The sequence below is a fragment of the Camarhynchus parvulus genome, chromosome 20 (genome assembly GCF_901933205.1).
Source record: "Camarhynchus parvulus chromosome 20, STF_HiC, whole genome shotgun sequence".
Taxonomy (NCBI): Eukaryota; Metazoa; Chordata; class Aves; order Passeriformes; family Thraupidae; genus Camarhynchus; species Camarhynchus parvulus.
The window spans coordinates 2,165,391-2,188,726 of NC_044590.1; the positions used below are offsets into that span (position 1 = coordinate 2,165,391).

Below are 23,336 nucleotides of genomic sequence, written 5' to 3' on the forward strand. Positions count from 1 at the left end.
TGCTGGTGGTCACCCTTAGCCCTGGAATTCTCCGTGCAGGGGCAGCCAGGCTCTGTCCCTGAGCTCCTGGGTCCCACCTGGAGCAGCAGAGGTGATGCTGGAGGTGGAGAAGGGTTAAATCCCAGCTCAGAGAGGGTTAAATCCCAGCTCAGAGAGGGTTAAATCCCAGCTCAGAGAAGGGTGAAATCCCAGCTCAGAGAGGGTTAAATCCCAGCTCAGAGAACGGTGAAATCCCAGCTCAGAGAGGGTTAAATCCCAGCTCAGAGAAAGGTTCAATCCCAGCTCAGAGAAGGGCTCAATCCCAGCTCAGAGAGGGTTCAATCCCAGCTCAGAGAAGGGCTCAATCCCAGCTCAGAGAGGGTTAAATTCCAGCTCAGAGAGTGGTTAAATCCCAGCTCAGAGAAAGGTTCAATCCCAGCTCATAGAGGGTTAAATCCCAGCTCAGAGAGGGTTCAATCCCAGCTCAGAGAGGGTTCAATCCCAGCTCAGAGAAGGGTTCAATCCCAGCTCAGAGAGGGTTCAATCCCAGCTCAGAGAGGTTCAATCCCAGCTCAGAGAGGGTTCAATCCCAGCTCAGAGAGGGTTCAATCCCAGCTCAGAGGGGTCTCTGAGGGCTGAGGCCACCTGAACCTTTCAGGGTTTCAGCCCCAGCTCCTCTCAGTGCTCAGGGCCGGGAGAGTGCTCAGCATTTCCATCAAACCCCAAACACTGGGCAGAAAGACCCAAAATAAATCACATAACTTTCCTAAAATAAATAATTTTCACTTTTCTCTCAGCCCACACTGCTTCCAAACCTGAGAGGGGAAATGCCACATTTTATCAATGCCCTTTTACAACAGTTTTCTGCTTTTAATGTTAAACACACAATTTTGTCTTTGCATCTCTAGGCCTCTTCTCCTCCCACTCCTTGAGCTCCAGATAATTATTCTAATTAAAAACATGTAAAAGCCAACAAAAACAACAGAAACACTTCCTCTTTTGAAAACCATGGATAATCCCATATCCATTCCTTAGATGCTTCATGACAGTTTTTTATTTTGCTGCTCTGACATTCTTCTCTTCCTGCAATGCAAATCTTCTATATTGATTAATTTCTGTAGCATTTGTGGCAAACTTATGACATTTGCCATAAAAAGTGCTATCTTTTCATCCTGCTTAGTGGGCACAAGGCAAAATAAAACACTCAGCTAGATACTTTCTTCATGACATAGCAGGTTTGCAATGTTTTCATAGCAAAATAAACAAGACTTTGTTTAAATATTCTCCTCTGTGGGTAACAGCTCCCCATTTCATTATAAAATGTGTGAAGTATTCTTTAGAAATTAGATCACCGTACAGAATAATGAAAATAATAATTAAAACTGGGTCAGAAGCTGGGGTATTCAAAGGAAAAGACTGAAAAGAGAAATTGTAAAAGGTCAAAAGTGGGTTTCTTTCAATATATGGGAATCTCAAGGTACAAAAGCACAAAATTGAGAGGCTCCTCAGTGATCTGGGATGTTACAAGTTAAATACCACATAAAATTACACATCTGAAATGGAATGTCTCTCAAAACCAAGGTGTTGTGCTGCACGGGCGAGATTGGCAAGGTGCTGCTTATCAGTAAAGAAAAAACCGATTAAAAATTAACAATCCTGGGCTCCTCCTTCCCTCCCCGCCCATGGAATGTGTGTTCTCACGGTGTGAGCTCAGCACACGCCTTCCTGAACTCACAGATGAAGGAGCAGATCCACCCAAAGAGCTCCTGGGAGTCCAGGTCTGCGGGCTCCCCAAACCTCACCTGCAAGTGGAAATAAAAATATTTAACTTCAGCACACCTGGGTGATCCAAGGCAGGAGCTTAAGGGAATTCAAAGGGCAGGGAAAAGTGAAATACGTCCATTATTGTTAATATAAAGAAGAGGAATAAAAGGTAAAAGAAGAAGGGGAAGAGGAGGAAGAAGCAAACTTTGAGCTGTCTGAAATCTCCAGGGAACTGAGACCCGAAATATCCCAAATAGAAGTGATCTAAGGAGCTGTCACTGAATCACCTCAGTAACCTGGGTAATCTCTCTGGCTGGACCACAAAGCTGCAGCTGAAGAGGAGAAAATTCAGCAAATCCTGAAGTTTTCTGGCTCTGCAGCTTGGTAGATGAATCCATTCATTAAAGACAATGTGTACAAAATGTCCCAAATCCAGGACCAGGATATTGTTCCAGTTTCAGAGGTTATCACTGCACTTCTGTCCCTTTCCTTAAGATCTCTGACCACTGTTAAATATGGGATTTTCTTTCTTTTCCTACAGCCAGTGTAAATATAAGGCAAGTGGGAATTTCTTGCACTCCTCTCCCCTCCTTTCTTCCCTTTTAAAATAGAAATGTAGCTTTATTTTCAATATGATATGTACCAGTACGTTGCTATAAAGCTTCTTCATTTCCTCACATCTTTTTGACAGCTGGGAGAGATCCCCTTCATATTTCTGAATTAAATCCTGTAATAAAATAAAACGTCTTAATTTGCTGTAGGAGCATAGGATTAAAGCAGGAATTAAACAGCAGCGAAAACAAAATCATTCAGGGTGAAATTTTCATGTCATAAAAATTTCACATTTCACAAAAGAGGAGCACACACATTCCCTTGCAGGAATTAAGACATCAAAGACAAAAAAAAAAAAAAAAGAAACATTAACATTAGAGAATTTTAAGTGTATTATAAAATGACAAAACCTAAATCCATTCAAAGTGGCAGAGCCAGAGAGGCATCACAAGGTCCTGATTTCCAGAATATTTGGCTTTTTTGCCTGTGCAGCAAACACTTCCAGTTCCAGGTGCTTAAGGGGCAGAAAGAGGGCTTTAGAAACAAGCCTGGAAATAAAATTTCTTCATTTTGCCTTGTTTGTTACACCCACATTTTAGATATTTTTTTTTTTAATTCTGAAAAGCATTTAAAATTATGATAAAATATTGGGTTAAACTCCAGAGTGCCTGGGAAGGGAAAACAGGAGGTGCAGAAACCCTGCAAACCCTTCCCACACTGCAGATCACAGCACGAGACCCCCTCAGAAGGGAATACAAAGCCACTTTCCCGCAAATTCTCCTCATTCCCAGGTGTCAGCACCAACTCCCAGGTTACTCCTCCCTTACTCCAGCCCACAAGGAGGTTGTGGTGGATTTACCTTCAGCTCCTTGCAGAACTGGGACTCATGGGGTGTTGCCTTGCTTGCTTTGGGTTTGAGGAGCCTCCTGCACTGGATAAGGTTCTCCAGCTCTTTCCTTAAAACTGACAAAAGGAACAGAAAATGAGGAATTTCGCCAGCAGGAAGAGGTGTCCAAAGGGCTGCAATTGTCTCATTTAGGAAAATAAAGGAGAATGTGGGTCTACAATATTTATCTAGGAGCATTAAGTTCCTGGTGGGAGGTAGAGCTCCTGAAAGAGGAATTTTCTCAGGGAAAAAATGTGATCACATCCCTGCAAGCGCAGGATAATGGAGAGGTTGGGAGCGTGGTACTGCAGCAGCCACAAACCTGCCCTTCCCCAGGCTGGGCACTGGGATCAGCCATGGAGACAACACCCTGGAGTGGAGGGTGGATTGGAATTTTTGGAGCAGGATAAAACACACTGAAGGAGCCTCGAGCTGCTCCCAGGGCCCCAAAGGGGCTCAAGGGTTTGCAAAACCAAAGGTGAGAGTGAGCATCATTCAGATCTCTTACCAAAGGCTGAAATTGGCACTGTTGGTCTGGAGTTATGGCCAACACCCACGTCACACCTCCAAAACACAGATTTTGACAGATTTCAACAGAATAAACATCATTTCCACCCACTGACACTCTGCTGTCAGCTCTCAAAGGGGTCAGTGTAAAACCCACTGAGCTCACAGCCCATGGGACTGTTCCATGGGGAGATGGAAATCCATCCTATAAAATCCATCCTACAAAATCCATCCTACAAAATCCATCTTACAAGATCCATCCTACAAAATCCGTCCTACAAGATCCATCCTATAAAATCCATCCTACAAAATCCATCCTACAAAATCCATCCTACAAAATCCGTCCTACAAAATCCGTCCTACAAAATCCGTCCCACAAAATCCGTCCTACAAAATCCATCCTACAAAATCCATCCCACAAAATCCGTCCTACAAAATCCATCCTACAAAATCCGTCCTACAAAAATCCATCTGACAAGATCCATCCTACAAGATCCATCCTACAAAATCCACCCCACAAAATCCATCTTCCATTTGAACAACCTTGTTCTGCCCCTCCTGTTGACTTCACTGGAGCCCTTTTCAGAGCAGGAATCCAGTTTGTTTCCAGAAAGTTCTTGAACTCCAGGAAGTTCCTCCTGCTGCATTCCCACTCCCATCTCCCAGGGACTCTCCCAGCCATCCCTGTGATGGAGCACTTGTACCACTTAACTTCTGTATTTTATGATAAACTCTATTTATCGTGGCCAGTACATTTTTTTTACATTTCTAAACCACCTGGACACACTTCAATATTTCTTTTCTTTTTTTAATTCCTCACAGTAACATGGCAGGTTAAGCATCTCCATGGCAACACTTTCACCTCAATGTTTTGAACCTTTAACTCTCTTTACAAACTACAGAGGCGCAGTGAAAACCTTTTCCAAATGACTGCACAGTGCATGAAAATCTGCCTCTGAATGTAGAAACCACATTTACATACCATCAACTTCAGCACTGAGGCCCTTCATGGATGCTGCAAAGGAAGAGAGAGGGGGAAAAACATATAATGCCATTTATAATGATAATATCATTTATACAGTGAGAAGGACAGAAGCTGAAGGAATTAATTTTTTATTTGTTGATTATTTTTCCCCCTCCCCTCCTCTCACCATCAGGAACAGCTTCAAACTCTGTCAGCTCCTGGGGGAAGGTGGCCAGCTCGGGCTGGTGTGAGAGGATCTGCTCCACCAGGGCGTGCAGAAGGGTGAAGGTCCTGTCCCTGCCCCTCAGCAGGGAGAGCTGCAACAGAGCACAGCAACAGCACACCCTCAAAAATAAATAAAACACGGAAAAGGAGCAGCAGAGATGCCAGGTACATTTGGCAAGAATAGAAAACAACAGAATTAAACCTCTCCTTTTCATGTTGCTGTTTCACACACACTCCTGGCTCATGCCTGGTGTCTAACCAGGGCCTGCAGCTCACACAGTCGTCACACACATCTTTTATGAAAAATCCTTTCCTTAGGAGTTTTCCTCCTGAGAAGCTGAGAGGAACAAAGTGTAAACATTGATTATCTGCTGCTGTGGAATGCAACAGGTGCATCTGTGATTGGTCTCATGTGGTTGTTTCTAATTAATGGCCAATCACAGTCCAGCTGTCCAGACTATCTGGTCAGTCACAAGATTTTATTATCATTCTTTTTCTATTCTTAGCCAGCCTTCTGATGAAATCCTTTCTTCTATTCTTTTAGTATAGTTTTAATATAATATACATCATAAAATAATAAATCAGCCTTCTGAAACATGGAGTCAGATCCTCGTCCCTTCCCTCACCCTGGGACCCCTGTGAGCACGGTCACACACAATTCCTCATGCCAGGGGATTTTAATACCAGGGCAGGCAGCATTCTGATGCTCTGCCTCATTGGAGGCACAGCGTGTTCAGCAGCACCAAGGCAGAGCTGCTGCCTGCAGTGGGGACACAGCTGGTGATCACAGGCACCAGAGAATTCAGGGTTCAGCAGCAGCCTGGAACCAAGGGCAGGTGGTGAAATGTGAGCTCCTCATTAGGAATTATTGCCTCTCTCCACACTGAAAATGATTACATTTATTATTTAGTAGCATTAATATGCTAAAAAATATTGGCATATTAATGCTGGCAAACCTCAGGACAGGATGGCTTCAATTACAAGGAGATATCTACTCACTTTGGCCAGAGAGGACAGTCGGAATCCTTTGGCCACCTCTTTCCCAGCTTTTTCATTCAGGTGGTTCCCCATGGCTAAAATGTACTCCAAGACAGCCACAAACTTTGGGCTGGACTGCAGCTGCTTGCTTGCTTGGATGTTCTGGGCGATCAGCTGGAACACACAGAGCTCCCTCAGACAGGCTGAAAATGGGGATAAACCCGCGGGGTCTGTCCCTCCCTGTGCCACCCCTCCCTGTCCCAGTCCCTCAGGGATTTTCTGCAGGGCCAAGCTCCCCAGGACAAAGCTGGGCTGGCACAGCCACCCCAAAAGGAGTCACATCCTTTCTGGCTGCCAAGCCAGCCCTGCCAGAACGACTGCAGCCTCCTGTGCACAAAAAGGGTTTTGCCCAAATCTCAGGGGTCAGGGGAAGCAGAGTCTGGAGCTCCATCCTTCACCTCCCTCCTTTCCATTTGCACCAGCTCAATGCTCTTATCAGAATTCTTAGCACAGTTTCCCCGCAAGGAAGAATAATAATTTCCTGTACTCAAACTCAATATAATTCAGTTTTCCCGGGGAAAAGCCACCTCCCTTCTAGGGATTTAAGCACAGAAGGGGATTTTGTTTTGAGTTAAAAAATCTGTATTTTTTTAGCAGCGCACCTCATTTCATCAGCCACCAACACAGAAATTCAAAAACAGGGAGAGGATGAAGCACTTGGGTGCACTGAGAGCTGTTGTTAAAGCATTTATAGCCCAGCTCAGGGCCAGAGGGTGCTGAAAGCCAAAATTCACATCGTCCCTCAGGATTTCAGGTGTATATTCTGTGGTTTAAAAATACGTGCTAGCATGCATAAGAACACACTTAGGCACTAATTAGCTCTTCAGTGAACATTAAATATCCATCAAAGCAAACAGTGCGTGGAATAACTTCCAAATATTCAATATTGGGCTTCAGAGGAGGACAGCAAAGGTGCAGCTGCAGCAGGCAGGGTCAGGAATGTCTGCACCTCCCCTGTGCTTTCCATCTGCTCCTCTCCTGGGCTCCCCTCGCTGTTACTGTGCTTTCAATCACAGCCAGACAGAGGATAACCACTTGGTCTCACAGAAATTCCACATTTTGTTTTCGTTCCCGTGCAGAACGAGGGCAAAACCTCTGAAACATTTTGGTGGCGTGGAAATGCTTGTTGTGAATCAAAGCACGGACAAAACCTGGCAGGTAAGGCAGGGTTTGGAAGAGCAGGATCCAGTCATGAGAGTGGCACTTGTTTGTTTGCATTCCCCACCCTTGGGTCATCCTGGGGAAAGGCAGAGAGGGACTTGAGCTCTCGCTCCCAAAAATTCCAGTCCAGGGCTGTGATCCTTAGGGGGAGCAGCTCCTTCAGCCTTCAGGAAATAATAAATCTCTTGGAGATTTGTCAAATGAACATCCTCCTTGCCTTAGACTGATTCTTTCAGCTCATGGGGCCAGAACCTCCCCACGAAGGGAATTGAATTCTAATGGTGAAATTCACTTCTGGCTTATCCAAAGAGGGTGGAAAGTTTAAAAACTCCAAATAAAATGTTGAAGATATTTTCCTGTTCTTTTCTCTCTCTTTTGTGGAAGTCTATTCTACTGCCACACCCATTGTCCTGAACCTTGGTGGAATAAGGACAATATCAAACACACAAATGGAAAAAAAAACCCAAAAATAAACCTCCCAAACTACAGAGCCTTGAAATCTGCACTGAGGCGATTTGGGCCTCTCTTATCAAGCTGCCAGGATCACAGACACTCCAGGAGGGCTCCTGTACTCACAGGCTCCAGGTCTCTGATGCTCTCAGGGAGCTCACGGATGCTGAGCAGCAGATCCAGCCTCTGGCCCAGCTGGGGGATTTTACACATCTGCACAGAATTGAGCAGAACCAGCATAAAAACTCACATTCACACCAAAACATTATTTACCGAGCAATTCAGCTGTGCCATTGTTTGCCTAATTTCTGGGCTCATTTATTCATTTTATTCTGTGGATACACTCTGGCACAAACCTGCAGATTCACTGTATGCTCCTGGGCAGACATGATTAAAATCAATTGCAATCCTTTCTTGTGAGCAAAAATGGTTGAACACCTATAATTCTTATATGTATATAATATATATATAATATATATATAATTATGTCTTCTAGATTTTGGGAATCTAGATCTAGGTCAGGATAAATACTCTGTAGGAAGAGGAGGGAGTGTGACTTGGAGACACAAAGGGATCCATAGCTCTCTTTTTGTTATTTCCCTGTCCCAAGTCTTCATCAGAATAATCCTCTTATACTGATTCTGGGTGAGATTGTAAATTGAAGTTCTAAACAACAGCTTCTTGCAGTGGTTTTAGCTTGGAGAGTGTCCTAAAAATAGGATGTGGTGTCATTTAATATTGGAACTCCTCACCTCTAACATGAACTGGTCAACCACGTGCAGCTCTGAGCAAGGCCCCTTGAAGGACAGGTACCTTTCTGCATCTTTGGGTGTGGGCAAATATCTGTAAAGAGAACATTAAAATCAGGGGTCCTCTTCATTCTGTATTCTGATGAAATAATTCTGCCATTCCTTGCCCTGGAATTCCCTGCATTTTGTGAGGTTTCTGTGTTTCATATTTACTGCTTATCCTTTGGAGGGATTTGAACCAACTGGGAGAGGGGAAGCAAAAGTGATCTGCAGATACTTCTGGATACCTGGAAATGATTCCATGTAGATAAAGCTTGAAAACAGCCAGAATGTCCACCTGCAGATATTCAGAGAATTTAGAATGACAGAATAGTTTACAAAAGGTAAAACCATGAGAGAGAGGAGTTCAGGCCCTGATTTCCAAAGAGGTTGGATCCTTTCTTATCTCTGTTATCAAAGAATCACAGAATATTCTGGGCTGGAAGGACCAACAAGGATCATCTCTGTTAGTTCATAATCACAGAATATTCTGGGCTAAAAGGGACCCACAAGAATCATCTCTGTCATCACAGAACCACAGAATATCCTGGGCTGGAAGGACCCACAAGGATCATCCTGTCCCTCCTGGCTCAGACACCCCAACAATCCAAACCTGGTGGGTTTCTCTTCTTTACTTTGATTTTTACAGGGTTTTTTACTTGCTGAAACAGTGACAGCACAAAGCACAGACCCACAGCTTCCTCACGAGGGCACAGAATATCCTCCAGGGGCACAGATTTCGAGAATATTGATGTTTTCAGATATGCCTCCACTTGGAAAAACAAGCACAGCAGCACAGCTGCCTTCCTTTGGAGATCTGCCTGCCTGTCTGAGCCACCACTGGGGGAATTCACAGCATTTCTTCAGAAAAACCAACCTCATGTCACAGCTCACATGTGAGCAGTGTAAAGAAGCTGAAATAAGCATTCAGGTCTCCTCTCTTTTCTTTCTCTTAAAACAAGCTTCTAAATTTGCAGCAAGAGTGATTAAACATTCATGGGCAGAGCTATACGTTTCCAGTAAAAGTCAGGGAATTTATGCAAAGATGGAAAAAAGCAAATATTTTAGCACATTATGCACAAGACAAACACCAAGATTCATTTTACTGTTGTCAATAATTAATATGACATTTCAATTGTAAAATTGCTGGGGTTTGAATTAACTCTAGTTTGCAGCAGATGAAAATGTAATCCTTTCAGCCCACTTTACCATCAAGGAAAAAAATGAATTTTCATGCAAAAATAAGTTAGCTGTTAGCAAATGAAAGGGTGTTTACTCATCATTAAAAATAGTTTGAGCTTTTAAGCAAATTCATAGAACATATTTTAAAAGGTGACAGCAAACATCTTCATTTAATCAGAAGTCTGATACCCCATAAAATTCTTTAGCTGCATTATGCATAGAAAATGGAAATAACAGATTATCTGGAAGGTTTAAAGCTTAAAGCATTAAACAATGGGAGCCATGAGAAAGGAGGCACAAAACCACGTGAGTGCATTCCATAAATATCTTTGTACATGAATGCAGCTCTAATGGAATTTGCACAATGAAAAAGATTCCCATTTCTCTGAAAAAAAAAGTTAAGTTTAGAGAGACATGGAGTGCTTTGCTGGTAAGACACGAGGATAAAGAATCATCCAGAGATGGAGAGGTTTCTCTATCAAATTCATTCCTGAAGTTGTCGATGATATCCCACCACTTCCACTGGATGCATGAGCAGGACACTCTGCCTTGAAAATGGAATTTTTGCTTTGACTTTAAGTATTTTTCACTCTCCAGTAGTAGGATTTCAACATGTTTAAGTATTTTTCACTCTCCTGATGTCTCAGGTTTGAGTTTTTATATTTTTCACATTCTGTGCTGCTTTAGTGTGTGGGTCTGGGTTCACATCAGGGATGGTAAGCTCTGTGCACAGAGCAGGGAGACAAAACAATTCCTGCTCCAGCTGGGCACCAAGGACAAATGATCCAAATCTCAGCCCAAGAGCACAAACCCCGTGGGCTGGAGAGAGAAAAACAAGCAGGGTGGGACTGCAGGGGCTAAAGCTGGAATGGGACAATGAACTGCAAGGTGCAAATGGAGCAGAACTGATCCCAGGGACAGACCCCGTGCCCGGCCGTGCATTTTGGGGCCATTTTGGTTCATCTTGGGTGCAGCCCTGGCTGGGCTCTTGTGCTGCCCAAGGTGCATCCATGGAGGAGATCCTTTGAATAAATCCCTGCTTTATTCTGTAGCTCTGCCCAGCCTCTGCTCCAGCTCAGCCTCTCAAGGCATCCCTCCAATAAAAGGATTTCGACATCTTTAAGTATTTTTCACTCTCCAGTGGTAGGACTTTGACACTGTGCTCTGGCTCAAGACACCCTGACAGGTACAATTTGCACTGAGATCAATTTTCCAGCCCTGGACTGTCCTGTTTGGGCTCCTGTCCTGCCCACAGGTTCCCACATAACTGGAGGCCACAGTTCCCCAAGGTGGAATTTGCCCTGGGACACCAGAATGGAGTGGGAGCTCTCCAGAAGTGCTGAGTGCCCTCCTCGTGTTGTGCCAAGCCCACCACAGAGCCTGGTACCAGGGGAACCTGCAGGGGTGATGCTCCAGGAGAATTCCTGCCTGCTCCTGCCATTCTCCACTGCCTTGGGAATCCAAGACCTCATTTTGAGACGAATCTCAGCTTTACACTCAAAACTCTTGGGGTGGAAAAAAAATTCAGTTTCCTTTCAGTGCAAGATTTGCACATGGGTTCATCGATTTTGGCAGTAAATAACAATCCCAGGGACAGAAGCCTTGAAGCCAGACAGCATGGTTTGAATCCTTGAAATTATACAGCACAGAGCAAAACAACAATCGATATCCCTCACACATTCCACTGCTGGGAATATTCCCTCAGCATTATTGCCATCAAAGAAAGACTTCAAGGAAAAAAAATATGATATTTCAAGCTTCATTGCCATCATTATTATTATTATTGTCTGATGGCAAAGAGCCCAGAGGCCATAAATCAGTGATGCCACAGCAATTTCAGCAGCCTGGAGATCCTGGACTGAGCCTGCAGTGCCAGGGCTGAATCCTGAGTGTGATAATTCACTTGTGGGGAATTTTGGAAGGAATTTGAGGTGGGATTTTGAGTTGATTTTTGATGATGCTGTTTATTTTTCTTATTTTCTACACGAGTAGGAAGGGTGAGTTCAGCTCACACCGTTAAGGCATGGCTCAGGAGGTCACAAGACACTTAGTTACAAGGAGTTTCACACCAAGCTTCTGCATGTAAAAATGCTTATTAAAATGGCCCAAGTATCACATGGGGACTGGGATGGAACAGATCCCACTCCAGGATTCCACTTCTTTCCTTTCTTTCTACATCTCAAACTATCCAAAAAGATAAATTCCTGTGAATTTCACACACCAATAGTTTGCTCACACTGAAATCTGTCCAGTTACAGAAATCTCCACTCTGCACTAAGCCCCAAATCCCTGCCACTCAGACACACAAATATTCCCAAAATCCCATCATCCCACAAACCTCTTGTCTGCCTTCCTCCTCTCCCAACCAACTTTCCAACCTTCCCTTCATTTGCAGAAGATTCTGCCTTCTCCAAAAGGCCCCAAACCCAAACAATTTCCCCCAAAATTACCTTCTCAGTGCTGTAATCTGCTCATCTGTGAGCCCCCCACTCTCCTCGTGGATGATGAAGAGTTTGTCCTTCAGCTCACTGGGTTTTACACGGAAACTTTTAAGGAAAATGTCTGGAGGAAAAGGATTCTGGGATTACTTGGAAGGAAGTGCTCAAGGGAAGGGAAATCACCAAAGTATCTCATCTATGCTTAGCAGAATTATAAAAGAAAGCAGAAACAAAAACCAACCAGAATAAAAAATATTTAGCAGCTGCTACGATAAGGCAAAATCTCAGTCTTCATATTTTCTTTAAATTTACAGAGCAGTCATCAAGGAAAAACAAATCTGAGGATGATTTTCTTGTCTCTTACTGATACCTGCTCCCTGTGTGGCAGAAATTTCTTTTTTCAACAATAATCCACTAGAGAACTTAATTTTAATTTCTATTTTCTCCTACACTGGCCTTGAATTTAGTGTGGAGATCTCTCAGAACTCTCATTTTCCTCTGGTGTTCCACTCAAAACCTCCAGAATTTTGAACCTACTGGCATTTTGGAGCGTCATCTTTTTTAAATTCATTAATTTAAGGACTGTGGTTTGCAGCACTTGCAGGAAGATTAATCAGAATTCTCAGGATCAAATTAACTTTTGATCTGAGTACTGTCCATTATAATAAGGATATGCCAAAACTCTCACTGATGAGGATAAGATTAAGAAAGGGATGTAGAACATCTCTGTGAAAAACGCTGTGAGAGGAACAGGATCAAAAGGAGGAATTGTGCTATTTGCAAAGCAAAAGAAAGACATTTCCTCAAAGAAACTGCAATAATTTAGTAGATAAAAGTGCTATTACAAGATTCTTTTATCTGCAACAGCACTTTGCCATCACTCTTCCTTTTAACCCTTCAAATTCTTAGCCAAGGGATGCAATAATTCTGAGTTATCTCCATTTACATGTCCCAATTAAAACTTTACACGCTCTCCAAAATACATTTTTTCTTATTCATATTCATCAAGATGAAATCATTAAAACTTCAGAATTGACTGCCCCAAATTCTTTACACATGCAACCATCTTAAAGCATCTCTAGGTTATAGAAATTTGTTGGAAAGGCATCTTTGTAGCAGAAAGCAGAGTGCACTTAGAAGAACAATTATTGCTGCTCCTTTAACATCCACCACTTCTCATCAAGGGAATAAAAGAGCTTCACAATATTTTGTTAGGGAGAGCAGGGCTGGCTGTTGAGCTGCTTCATTAGCTCTGAAAGGCTGTTCCAGGTCAGGCTTTGGGTGGAATCACACCTGAAGTAGGAGAGCAAAGGGTTGTGCTCAGGAACAGGATCCTGAGCCAGGGAAACGCCAAGAATTCCTGCCTGGAGCTGCCCCAAAGGCTCCTCACCCCAGCCCACCCCCCTGCATGGGATCCTTGAGCCCACTGCAGCTCAGCACTGCAGGTTCTGCCTCCCAGCCTGCTCCTGGGGACTTTGCAGCCCATTAAATGGGAAAAGCCTTTGCAGTCAGAGGCTTAAACTGACCTCACAGGTGTTGAGGATGAATTTACACATCTGCCCCAAGACAGCAGCATCACAGCCTGTCGCAGACATCTTTTATGAAAAATCCTTTCCTTAGGATTTTTCCTCCTAAGAAGCTGCGAGGCCTCAGGAACAAAAATGTAAACACTGGTTATCTGCTGCTGTGGAATGCAACAGGTGGATCTCTGATTAGCTTATGTTGGATGTTTGTAATTAATGGCCAATCAAAGCTCAGCTGGCTCGGACAGAGAGCCGAGCCACAAACTTTTGTTATCATTCTTTGCTATTCTATTCTTAGCTAGCCTTCTGATGAAAACCTTTTCTTCTATTCTTTTTGTATAGTTTTAATGTAATATCTGTCATAAAATAATAAATCAGCCTTCTGAAACATGGAGTCAGATCCTCCTCTCATCCCTCATCCTCAGACCCCTGTGAACACGGTCACACCAGCTCAGTGGCACAGCCAGGTTTGGATAAAAAATCAGCTTGGGGGTTTATCTCTACAGCAAAGGCCACTTTGGAGCAGCTGAGCCCTGGAGTCTGGTTCTACAAAGAGAGAAGCACTGAATTAAAAGAGGATTTCCACCCAGCCTTGATCACTGCCTGTGAGTGGCAGAAAGCACAAACAGCACACGCAGGCAGAGCTCAGCCCAGGCTCCCAGAGAGGAGCTCACAGCCCCTGTGGATCCACTCACTGAAGTTGTGTGCAACTTTTCTGTCCAGCAGGATGTGCTGATTCACTGGAGGCTCGGTGCCCGAAGGCACTGCTGTGTCCTGGATCTGGAACTGCTCACACAGCCTGCACACATCTATTTTCCTCTTGCACGGGTCACACGATCCCCAGACAGATTTTTGAATCTAAAAATACAGGAGGGACACAGGGTAAACAGAAAGCCAGGAGAACAGAGGCCCTTTGTTCCAGGCAAACACAGAGAGGGGCATCCAGGTCATTTTGTGGCACAGCTGCATTCCTGTAACTCCCATAAATATTGTCACATGGGTACAATATTTAGGTTTTTTCTCTTTAACAGCTGCCTGTCGCTATAGGACATGACAGAACACAAGCACACACCGTTGTTCTCAAGGTGAAGAAGAAAAAGGAAGTTTATTTTCTGACTCTAACATTTATAGATTTCCAAAAGTGACAGTGGATTGGAGGGTGACAGTGCCACCTCTCCAATGACACTGGACAAACCAACAGCCCATCGAATTTCTCCTCCTCCATAAAGGAATGCAAAACAATGAGTTATTTACAGAAAGTGTGTGAGAAAGTTCACCACAAGAATGTCAACATCAGAAGGCTTAGAAAATCTTAAAAACCCAGGGTGACAGCTGCCCTCGGTTTCATCCTCACCTTGTCCCAAGGAACGAGATCCCAGTGAAAGGCTTTGGTTCTCTTGGCTGCTGGAGGGACACTGCAGGGCTGTGGCAGGGCAGGTGGGGCTGGTGGCACCTGAGCCCTGCCCAGGGCAGGTGGCAGAGCTGCTGCTGGGGCTGCCTGCCCCTCCGCAGGCTCGGCAGGGTTCCTCAGGCTGCTCCTTGCAGAACCCCCTCCACAGCGGGCAGTCTCCTCTCGCTGCTCGCTCAGAGGCGCCACACACTCCTCATAGTCAGCTTCGGGGGAGCTGCGTCCCGCAGAGCCCTGCAGGGGCAGGGGGGCAGCGCTGCCGGGCTGGCAGTGCCTCCCCAGCAGGGACAGCCACTCCCTGCGCAGCCTGCCCGCAGCCTCGGGGCTGCTGCTCTGCACGCTCAGCGGGACCCGCAGCCTGAAAGGGAAAAAAGTCATCCGGAAACAGCAGCAAGAGTGAACAGCATCCTGCCCAGCACAGGGAAATCCGGGTGATTCTGGTGGCCTCATTCCTCCAGAGCTGTTCTTTTACTCTGGGCCATCCTCTGCTGCCTGAGCTTGTGTGCAGCGCCTCTGTAGAGTATTCAAAGCAATCCCATGGCGGGGAGGAATGATGAGGAGGATGCCATTGGTATCAGAAATCTAATTAATTACTTTATTATACTATATTATTCTATATTATACGACACTACATCTAAACTGAAGCTGAACAAGCACTCAACTCCTCTGAACAGAATCTTGTGGCTGTCTGCTGACCCACAGTCTGGACATGTGCTTGGCCCTGACAGGCCAAGGAAACAAAACCCCATCACTTTGGGTGAACAACCTCCATATTGCATTTTACTTTGGCACAAACACAGGAGCAGTAATATATACCAAATAATATATTTTATATACATATATATATATATGTGTTACCAAATATGAGATAAAAATTATACTATATTATTCTATATTATACTACACTACATCTAAACTGAATTTGCACAAGCACTCAACCAGATCTCATGACTGTCTCCTGACCCAGAGGACACAGCTGGCAGAGATTGCTCAAAGAAGCAAAACCCCATCACTCTGGGTAAACAATCTCCATATTGCATTCTACTTTGGCACAAACAGAGGCGCAGCAAATGAAATAAAAATAGTTTTTTCTTTCTCTGAAGCTCCTTACTGCTATTCCCAGCAAACATCCTTGGGAAGTGGTGCCCTGCTTTTGTCCGTGGAGAGCCCTGCAGGCACAGCTCTGCTTTAGCAGCCTGTTTCCAGCAGCTGTACTCACAGGTAGTGGCGGTCCCTGGTGTGCAGGGAGAAGGAGCTGCAGGCGCTGTCCCTGCTGAGCCCCAGGCTCCCAGCTGCCAGGGCAATGGTGGCTGCAGGGCTCCTGTCCCCCAGGCTGTACAGGGTCAGCTCTCCTTCCCGCAGCTCTGCCAGGCACCTGAGGGACAAGGGATGGACACACAGCTCATTGGTGTCTTCTCTGCACAGCCTGGCCCTTGTTAAAGCACCTTCCAATGCCAATAAATCCCCACGTTTTTACAGCACCCTCCATGGAACAGTCACAAATATCAACAGCAGAGCATAAAATCTTTGAGATGTTCTTATCTGAGAGTTTCTTGCTTTCATCTGACACCCAAATAAAGTGTGACATAAAATCTGAACTGCCTGCCGTGCCCAGTAGTGAGAGCTAAAATTACATCTGACCATCGATTCAGAATGACCCAAGTCCTGTTAATTTTTCAGCCATGCTCTGTCCCTCCTTCTCCATTTACACCTCTTGTTTATTTGGGGTAGTGGATCTTTGGGACTCTGAGCTTTTAAAGGAATCCACCTGTGACTGAGCAGTGCATAAAACTCCAGGGTTTGTGTATCTTCCAGGTTTTACACCACCAGGCTATAAACAAATCACCAAATTTAGTTCCCCATCATCCAGCCCAATATCCCTCTCCTGGAAATCCTGTTACTGCATGGCAGCTCATCCTGGACCCCCTCATTCCCAGGAAGGAATGGGTTAAAATATTCTGCTCTTGAGGGCTTCCAGCACAAGTGACTCTGCCAAAATTTGGGGAAAAGCTCTTTAAATTATAATTAATCCTGGAGGAAATGGCCTGAGCATACAGAGCTCCCATTCCAGCAGAACGCTGTGCTTCAGCCTCTCCTCTGGAATTCTGCCTTGCTCTTTTTAACAAAGAGTTTGGGTTTTACTGTGGGTTTATTCTTATTTAACATTTTGCCTTTTCCTTTTGCTGGAGGGTTTTTCTTTATCATTCGGTCAGTTCTACAAAACTCTCCCGCCACTCTCTCTTCAAGGTGTGGCTGGTTGATTAAGGTGTTTTGTGAAGAATTTAAGTAAGTTTAGCTGCTCCAGAACAAATTAAACGTAATATAAAAATTGCATCAATTCCCATACAAGCAGTCAAAGTGATAAGAATTGTTTAATGGAGCTGGCAGTGCTATTGATCTCTTCTTTCTTCCAGCAGGGACTTATGGTTTAATCGGATCTCCAGGTGCTCCCACCATCACTTACTTTACCAAAAAAAAAAAAAGGAGGAAGAGAGAGGATTAACATCAAGAAGAAAACAAAAAGGGGTTTGAGGATAAATAGAAATCAATTTTTGTTTGTTAACAAACCTGTTCAGTGTTGCAAGGTAACAAATCCTGGACACACTCGAGGATAATGTTTACAACACATACAGTGGCAGCCTTTTAAAAGCAATTAAAATCATTTTCTGTGAAGTGTGAAGTCTTTTGACATAATTATCCTGTGCAGATAATTACAATGTGAATTTTTTTTCATTAGCTAGACAGAACTTTTTTTTCCTCTCTCTCCTTTGATGGTTTAAGAAATTTCCAGGTGTTTTAGGAGCTGTCTCAGGTTTGTTGGCAGAATGGGGAGCAAACCATGGAAAACCACTGGGTTACTGAGAGTGGAGGGAAAAGTCAAGGGAGAAACAAAGTCCCAGCATCAAATGTATTCTGAGCGCCATCACCTTTAGAGATTTGTACTGCCAGTGCTCTCAGCAGGCTCCAGATCACAACTTTGGTTTTTTGGGTACCACTACTGCCCTGACAGCTCATTGCAGTGCTTCCCTCATGCAGACTGGACATCTACCTTTACACTTTAGAAAAACAACTAAATAATAAAGTTATTATCAGCACATTCAAATCTAAATGCATCTATCAGAAGTTTTAAGGAAATCCATAGCTCATACTTCACCCATTCAGTGGAGGTTAAGGTGTTCTGTTGTAAATCCAGCAGCCCCTCGTGGATCACATCACATTCTGCAGCTCTCCCAGGCCAGGACTCCACTGGTCTCTTGTAAGAATTGCTCTGTATAACTCTGCTCAGCAGGTAGATTATCTAGATAATAAGTGGCAGCAGAGAAAAAAATATTTTCCACGTTAATTCCCTTGAATAAGACATCAATAGTTGGATTTTACAAGTACAAAGCCACAGTCAAATGGGTAAAATAAATCAACATAAAATAACCCAGGTCTTTCTGTGATGCAAAACTCCTTAACTACAATTTGTTTTATGGCCACAATTCTAAACCTTAGGAGAATATAATTCTACTCTGAAGGGGTTACTGTAAACCAGAACTTTTTAATTCACATACAAAGCAGTCCAGGACAAAGTTTCTGTTCAGCTCAGTTCAAGCCCAAGCAGCACTCGATTGATTCAGCTGAAAATCTCAGACAATGCTCAAAGATGAACCACTGGGTCTTTTCTCAGCATGAGGACAATCCTCATTCATCCTCAAAATGGGGCATTTTGTGAAAAACCTTATAGAGAGAACAAAAACTGCTTGGAAAGCTCCAGTGAGGACTCAGCTGAGCACATCACCAGCTCTGTTTGCCTGTTTTAACTCTCCAGAGCAGTTCCAGCCTTGCTGTGGCTGCAGAGCTGCCCCCTCTGTCCCAGCTCACCTGGGGCTGGCTCTGCAGCTCCTCTGACCTGCGCCAGAGCCCCGAGGCCAGGCTGCACCCCGAGGCCAGCCTGCACCCCGAGGCCAGCCTGCCTTTGTTCCCTGTACCAGCAGAACAAACCCACCCTCCTGCCCTGCCTTTGTTCCACATCCCAGCAGAACAAACCCACCCTCCTGCCCTGCCTTTGTTCCACATCCCAGCAGAACAAAGCCACCCTCCTGCCCTGCCTCTGTTCCACATCCCAGCAGAACAAACCCACCCTCCTGCCCTGCCTTTGTTCCACATCCCAGCAGAACAAACCCACCCTCCTGCCCTGCCTCTGTTCCACATCCCAGCAGAACAAACCCACCCTCCTGCCCTGCCTCTGTTCCACATCCCAGCAGAACAAACCCACCCTCCTGCCCTGCCTTTGTTCCACATCCCAGCAGAACAAACCCACCCTCCTGCCCTGCCTGGAGCACTCAAAGTGACCCCCATGGCAGGGAGGAATGATGAGGAGGACTCCATTGGTATCAGAAGGCTAATTAATTACTTTACTATACTATATTTTATTACACTACATCTAAACTGAGTCTGAACAAGCACTCAGCTCCTCTGAACAGAATCTTGTGGTTCCTGTGATCTCCTGACCAACAGTCTGGACAAATGCTTGGCCCTGATAGGTCAAGGAAAAAAAACCCATCACTTGGGGTAAACAATCTCCATATTGCATTCTACTTTGGCACAAACACAGGTGCAGCAATATGTACCAAATATATATATATATATAATATTATAATATACATAATATCATAATATACTATTATAATAATATATCTATATTACCAAATATGAGATAAGAATTGTTTTTTCTGCCTAGGAAAGAAATATAATGTATATAAATATATATTATTATATATTACATTATATATTATTATATATAATATATTATATATTTTATATTTTATATTATATATTATGTAATACAAAATATATAGTTTATATATTATACATTATTCTATATATTATATATTACTTATCTATTATTATATATATAATTATATATATAACCAAATATGAGATTACTTGGTTTTTTACTTCCAGAAAAGAAATATAATGTATATAAATATATATTATTATATATATATTATTGTGATATATATCATATATTATTATACACATTATATATATTATATATGTGATTTTATATATTACTATAATATAATATATATTATAGTAATATATAATATATTACTATAATATAATATATATTATAGTAATATATAATATATTTTATATTTTATATTTATTACCAAATATGAGATAAAAATTGTTTTTTCTTTCTCTAAGGTTCCTAGCTGCGATTCCCAGCAATTATCCCAAATATCCTTGGGAAGTTGTGCCTTGTCTTTCTCTGTAAAGAGAAACGCAGCCCCACCTGCCTGCACAGTGCCTGGCACCTGCTTTGTGCCTCCATCCCAGCTGTTTTTCCCAGCAGTGCCTTCCCAACCCCACCTTCCTCTTGTCCTCCAGGGACACAGCCTCCAGCTCGTAGCGCTGCCTGCCGTGGAACAGGATGCTGAAACGCCTCCTCTCCGAGTCCTCGCAGCCTCTGACTTGGGAGAAAGGGAACTGCTTCCTGATAGTGCCTTTCTCGATGTTAAAAATGGTCCTGCTGCTGAAATCCAGCTGCAAGAGAAAGTTCTGCATCACTCGAGGCCATCTTTGTTGAAAGGCAAAAGCAGAATCCCAATTTTGTTTAGATAAAAGAGCAGAATAAATATAATTGAAAAATTACATTCCACCATCAAGATATTGCCCAATTTTGTTTTAGTCACAAAAAAACCCAGATATTCCTCGTAAACTGTGTTTCCACCTCTTTTGATTAATATTCATCAATTTATCACTCTGAAATATTATTTCTTTTTAAATTCTCCATATCTCAAAAGCCAGTGCAGAAACTTCCCCTTCAGCACAAACTAACAGCAGAACCACTCACCCAGTTCCTCACTCCAGCCTCTGAAATGCAGGGGGTGAGAAAAGCCGTTCTGAGTTAAAAGTTAAAAGTTAAAACTTGTACAGACCACACCAACAATGCCCACACTGTGACCTTTCCCTCTGTCCTGTTTATAGTAGGAAACCTCCAAAGCAGAACCTTCCTCAAGATTATCTCTGAATTTTGAAGGCTGCTGGTAATTAGAGAACTGAAATTAAGCTAATCCAGATTCCCGGACTGATAACTTCCACATCTACTACACATCTCCATTTTTCCACTTTATGTCTAAAGAAATATTTTCATTCCAAAAAAAAAAAGCGTGGATAATGCTGGAAAAAATTACATTTTGTACAGTTAAGATGTAGTAAATAAAAACCACCCTGTAGCATGCATGATTTGGACTTGTTCATTATCAAATGCTGTCCAAACTACAAGAAGTTTTAGTGAAATCCAGGAAAAAACCATGAAACCTCAGTCCCTGACTTCATGAAAGCAGGAAATCACCATCTGGCAAGGTGGTGTTGCCAGAAGCTGCCCTTATTATATTTTTATACACTGCACCAAAGGTGAGAATTTTTAGGGTTACCTGCAGAATCCGTTTCTGCCAGCGGTAGTGTTTGTATTTGTAGATAATGAAGTTAAATTGGGACCCAGTTAACAAATCCTGGGGATCCTGGAAAACAGAACAGAAATCAGCAACACATCCCACACTGGGATAATGTTTGGCCACCCAAACCCAGCTGTGCTCAGGTGAAATCTCTCTCTGTGAGCAGAAACAGCTCCGGAGCCCTGCAGGAGAATCCCACCTGGAGACAGATGGAAAAACCCTCCTGACTTTTGTTAATTCCCTTAATGAAGGTGGAGAGGGACATTGTTCCCTGGGGCAGGGACAGGACACAGGGAATGGCTTCATACTGACAGAGAGGGAGTTTAGATTGAATTTAGAGGAAGAATTCTTTACTCTGAGGGTGGTGAGGCCATGGAGAAGCCTTGCAGTGCCTGGAGGAGCTGCAGGAAAGATGGAGAGAGAGGATTTACAGGGGATGGAGGGACAGCACACAGGGAATGGCTTCACACTGAAATTGAGGAGGGTTGGGTGGGATATTGGGAGGAATCCCTCCCTGTGAGGGTGGGCACAAGTTACCCAGAGCAGCTGTGGCTGCCCCTGGATCCCTGGAAATGTTCCAGGCCAGGCTGGCCAGGCCTTGGGACAGTGGGAGGTGCAGGGAGGTGGAACAGGATGAGCTTTAAGGTCCCTTCCAACCCAAACCAGCCTGGGATTCCGCATTTCTGGGGTTGTGCCCCACATTTATTAATGTAGGAGTTGTTGCTGTCCTTGGAATAACAACCCTTGTGTGGGTTTGAGCTCCCCAGTCCAGGCCATGCCAGCATTTCCGTGGAGCAGCCATCACACAGGGCACAGGCAGCACAGCCAGCTGTCCCTGCCCTGCTGGGTTGGGAACTGGGCTCTTTGTGACTCCCAAACCAGGACTGCATCCTTGGGAGCAATCCACACACCCTCCTCACTCAGCAGGGCTCTCCAGAACATCTGAACATATCACCAAACACATCAAAGGAGCTGCCTTACCTTTTCAGCATACACCTCCTTCTGTGCCAAATGCAGAGCTCCTTCAATGCTCACTTCTTTATTTTTCACCATGTTCATGATTTTGAGGATTTTTTCCTGGCTTAACTAGGGAAAGAGAAAAATAAAGTCAATCAAATGTTTTTAGAGACTGGTTTTTCATCAGGCTGTGGAGGATACAGAGTGCTTGTGACACAGCCACGGTAGCTGCCATAAAATTACAATTTCACTCATATTTTATATTCTACTGACAACCTGCCCAGCAAATATAATCTCCCTTTGAAACCTGGTCAAAGTCCACAAGATATCAAATATACAGGGGCTTTTACAACTTGAGGAGATGTGGTGGTAATATCTGGAGATAGAACTGCCAGGGGGAGACCCTTCTGCGTTAGAAACCCTGGCAAGAAGTGAAAACATCAATTTTGCATGGCAGTCTGTCTCATCCTGAGTGCAAAGCCCTGCACACAGGACAACATGAAAGGAAAACCAGGAGCATTTGAAATGTTCAGGGTGAAGAGGGGGCAAACTGCTGTTGGTACAGGGAGGTGCAGCTGCCACGGGGACTCGGTGAAGCACATGAAAAGCCAGAGTTCTCCTTTTTCTCTCCCCAAAACAGGAGCTTGAGCTGCCCATGAACTCACACAGGAATTTGTGTCACTCCTGAGTGCAGCAAGGCAGTGCCAGGGTTTTGGGGGGGAAAACCAACCCTGCTTTGAGCCAGAGCCTGTGTGACAGCCACTCCTCAGCAGAGATCAGAGCTTGGAAGAGCCTGGAGGTTTTACCAGCACAGCTCAGGAAATTGGACATTTCTTATCCAGATTCCATGATCCAAGTTGTTCCCTGTGCCCTGAGAACAGCTTCACCACCTGGAGAGATTCCAGGGGTTTCCAAAAGTTCTTCTCAAACTCTCCAGGTGGACACCCAGGTGCAGAGCCCAGCAAGGCTGTGCAGGAGCAAGGGAAGGGGACAGGAGGGTTGGGAAGGGGTCAGGAGGGTTGGGAAGGGGACAGGAGGGTTGGGAAGGGGACAGGAGGGTTGGGAAGG

At 44.1% G+C, this 23,336-nt stretch overlaps 1 protein-coding gene across 1 annotated transcript; it reads right to left on the reverse strand.

The window, feature by feature from the left end:
• Positions 1-1,676: 1,676 nt before the first annotated feature.
• Positions 1,677-22,364, reverse strand: LOC115912146 (formin-like protein 19). The gene is made up of 15 exons (XM_030963556.1): positions 22,293-22,364; positions 21,291-21,377; positions 20,224-20,397; positions 18,015-18,163; positions 14,812-15,223; positions 14,153-14,315; positions 11,947-12,058; positions 8,279-8,369; positions 7,653-7,739; positions 5,877-6,029; positions 4,840-4,969; positions 4,671-4,703; positions 3,155-3,258; positions 2,387-2,470; positions 1,677-1,781 (listed from the first exon to the last, which is right to left on the reverse strand). Exons 1-15 carry the CDS (start codon positions 22,362-22,364, stop codon positions 1,677-1,679), a joined length of 1,956 nt encoding a protein of 651 aa, XP_030819416.1.
• Positions 22,365-23,336: the final 972 nt, after the last annotated feature.

What these genes read in the sequence shown, in the direction of transcription:
- LOC115912146 (XM_030963556.1), bottom strand. Translation starts at nt 22,364, where the DNA reads ATGGTGAAAAATAAAGAAGTGAGCATTGAAGGAGCTCTGCATTTGGCA. An exon ending in GCATCAGAGACCTGGAGCCT is followed by an intron (nt 6,030 to 7,652) that starts GTGAGTACAGGA and finishes TGTGTGTTCCAG; the next exon opens with CTGATCGCCCAGAACATCCA. An exon ending in AGCTTTATAGCAACGTACTG is followed by an intron (nt 1,782 to 2,386) that starts GTACATATCATA and finishes TTCCACTTGCAG; the next exon opens with GTGAGGTTTGGGGAGCCCGC.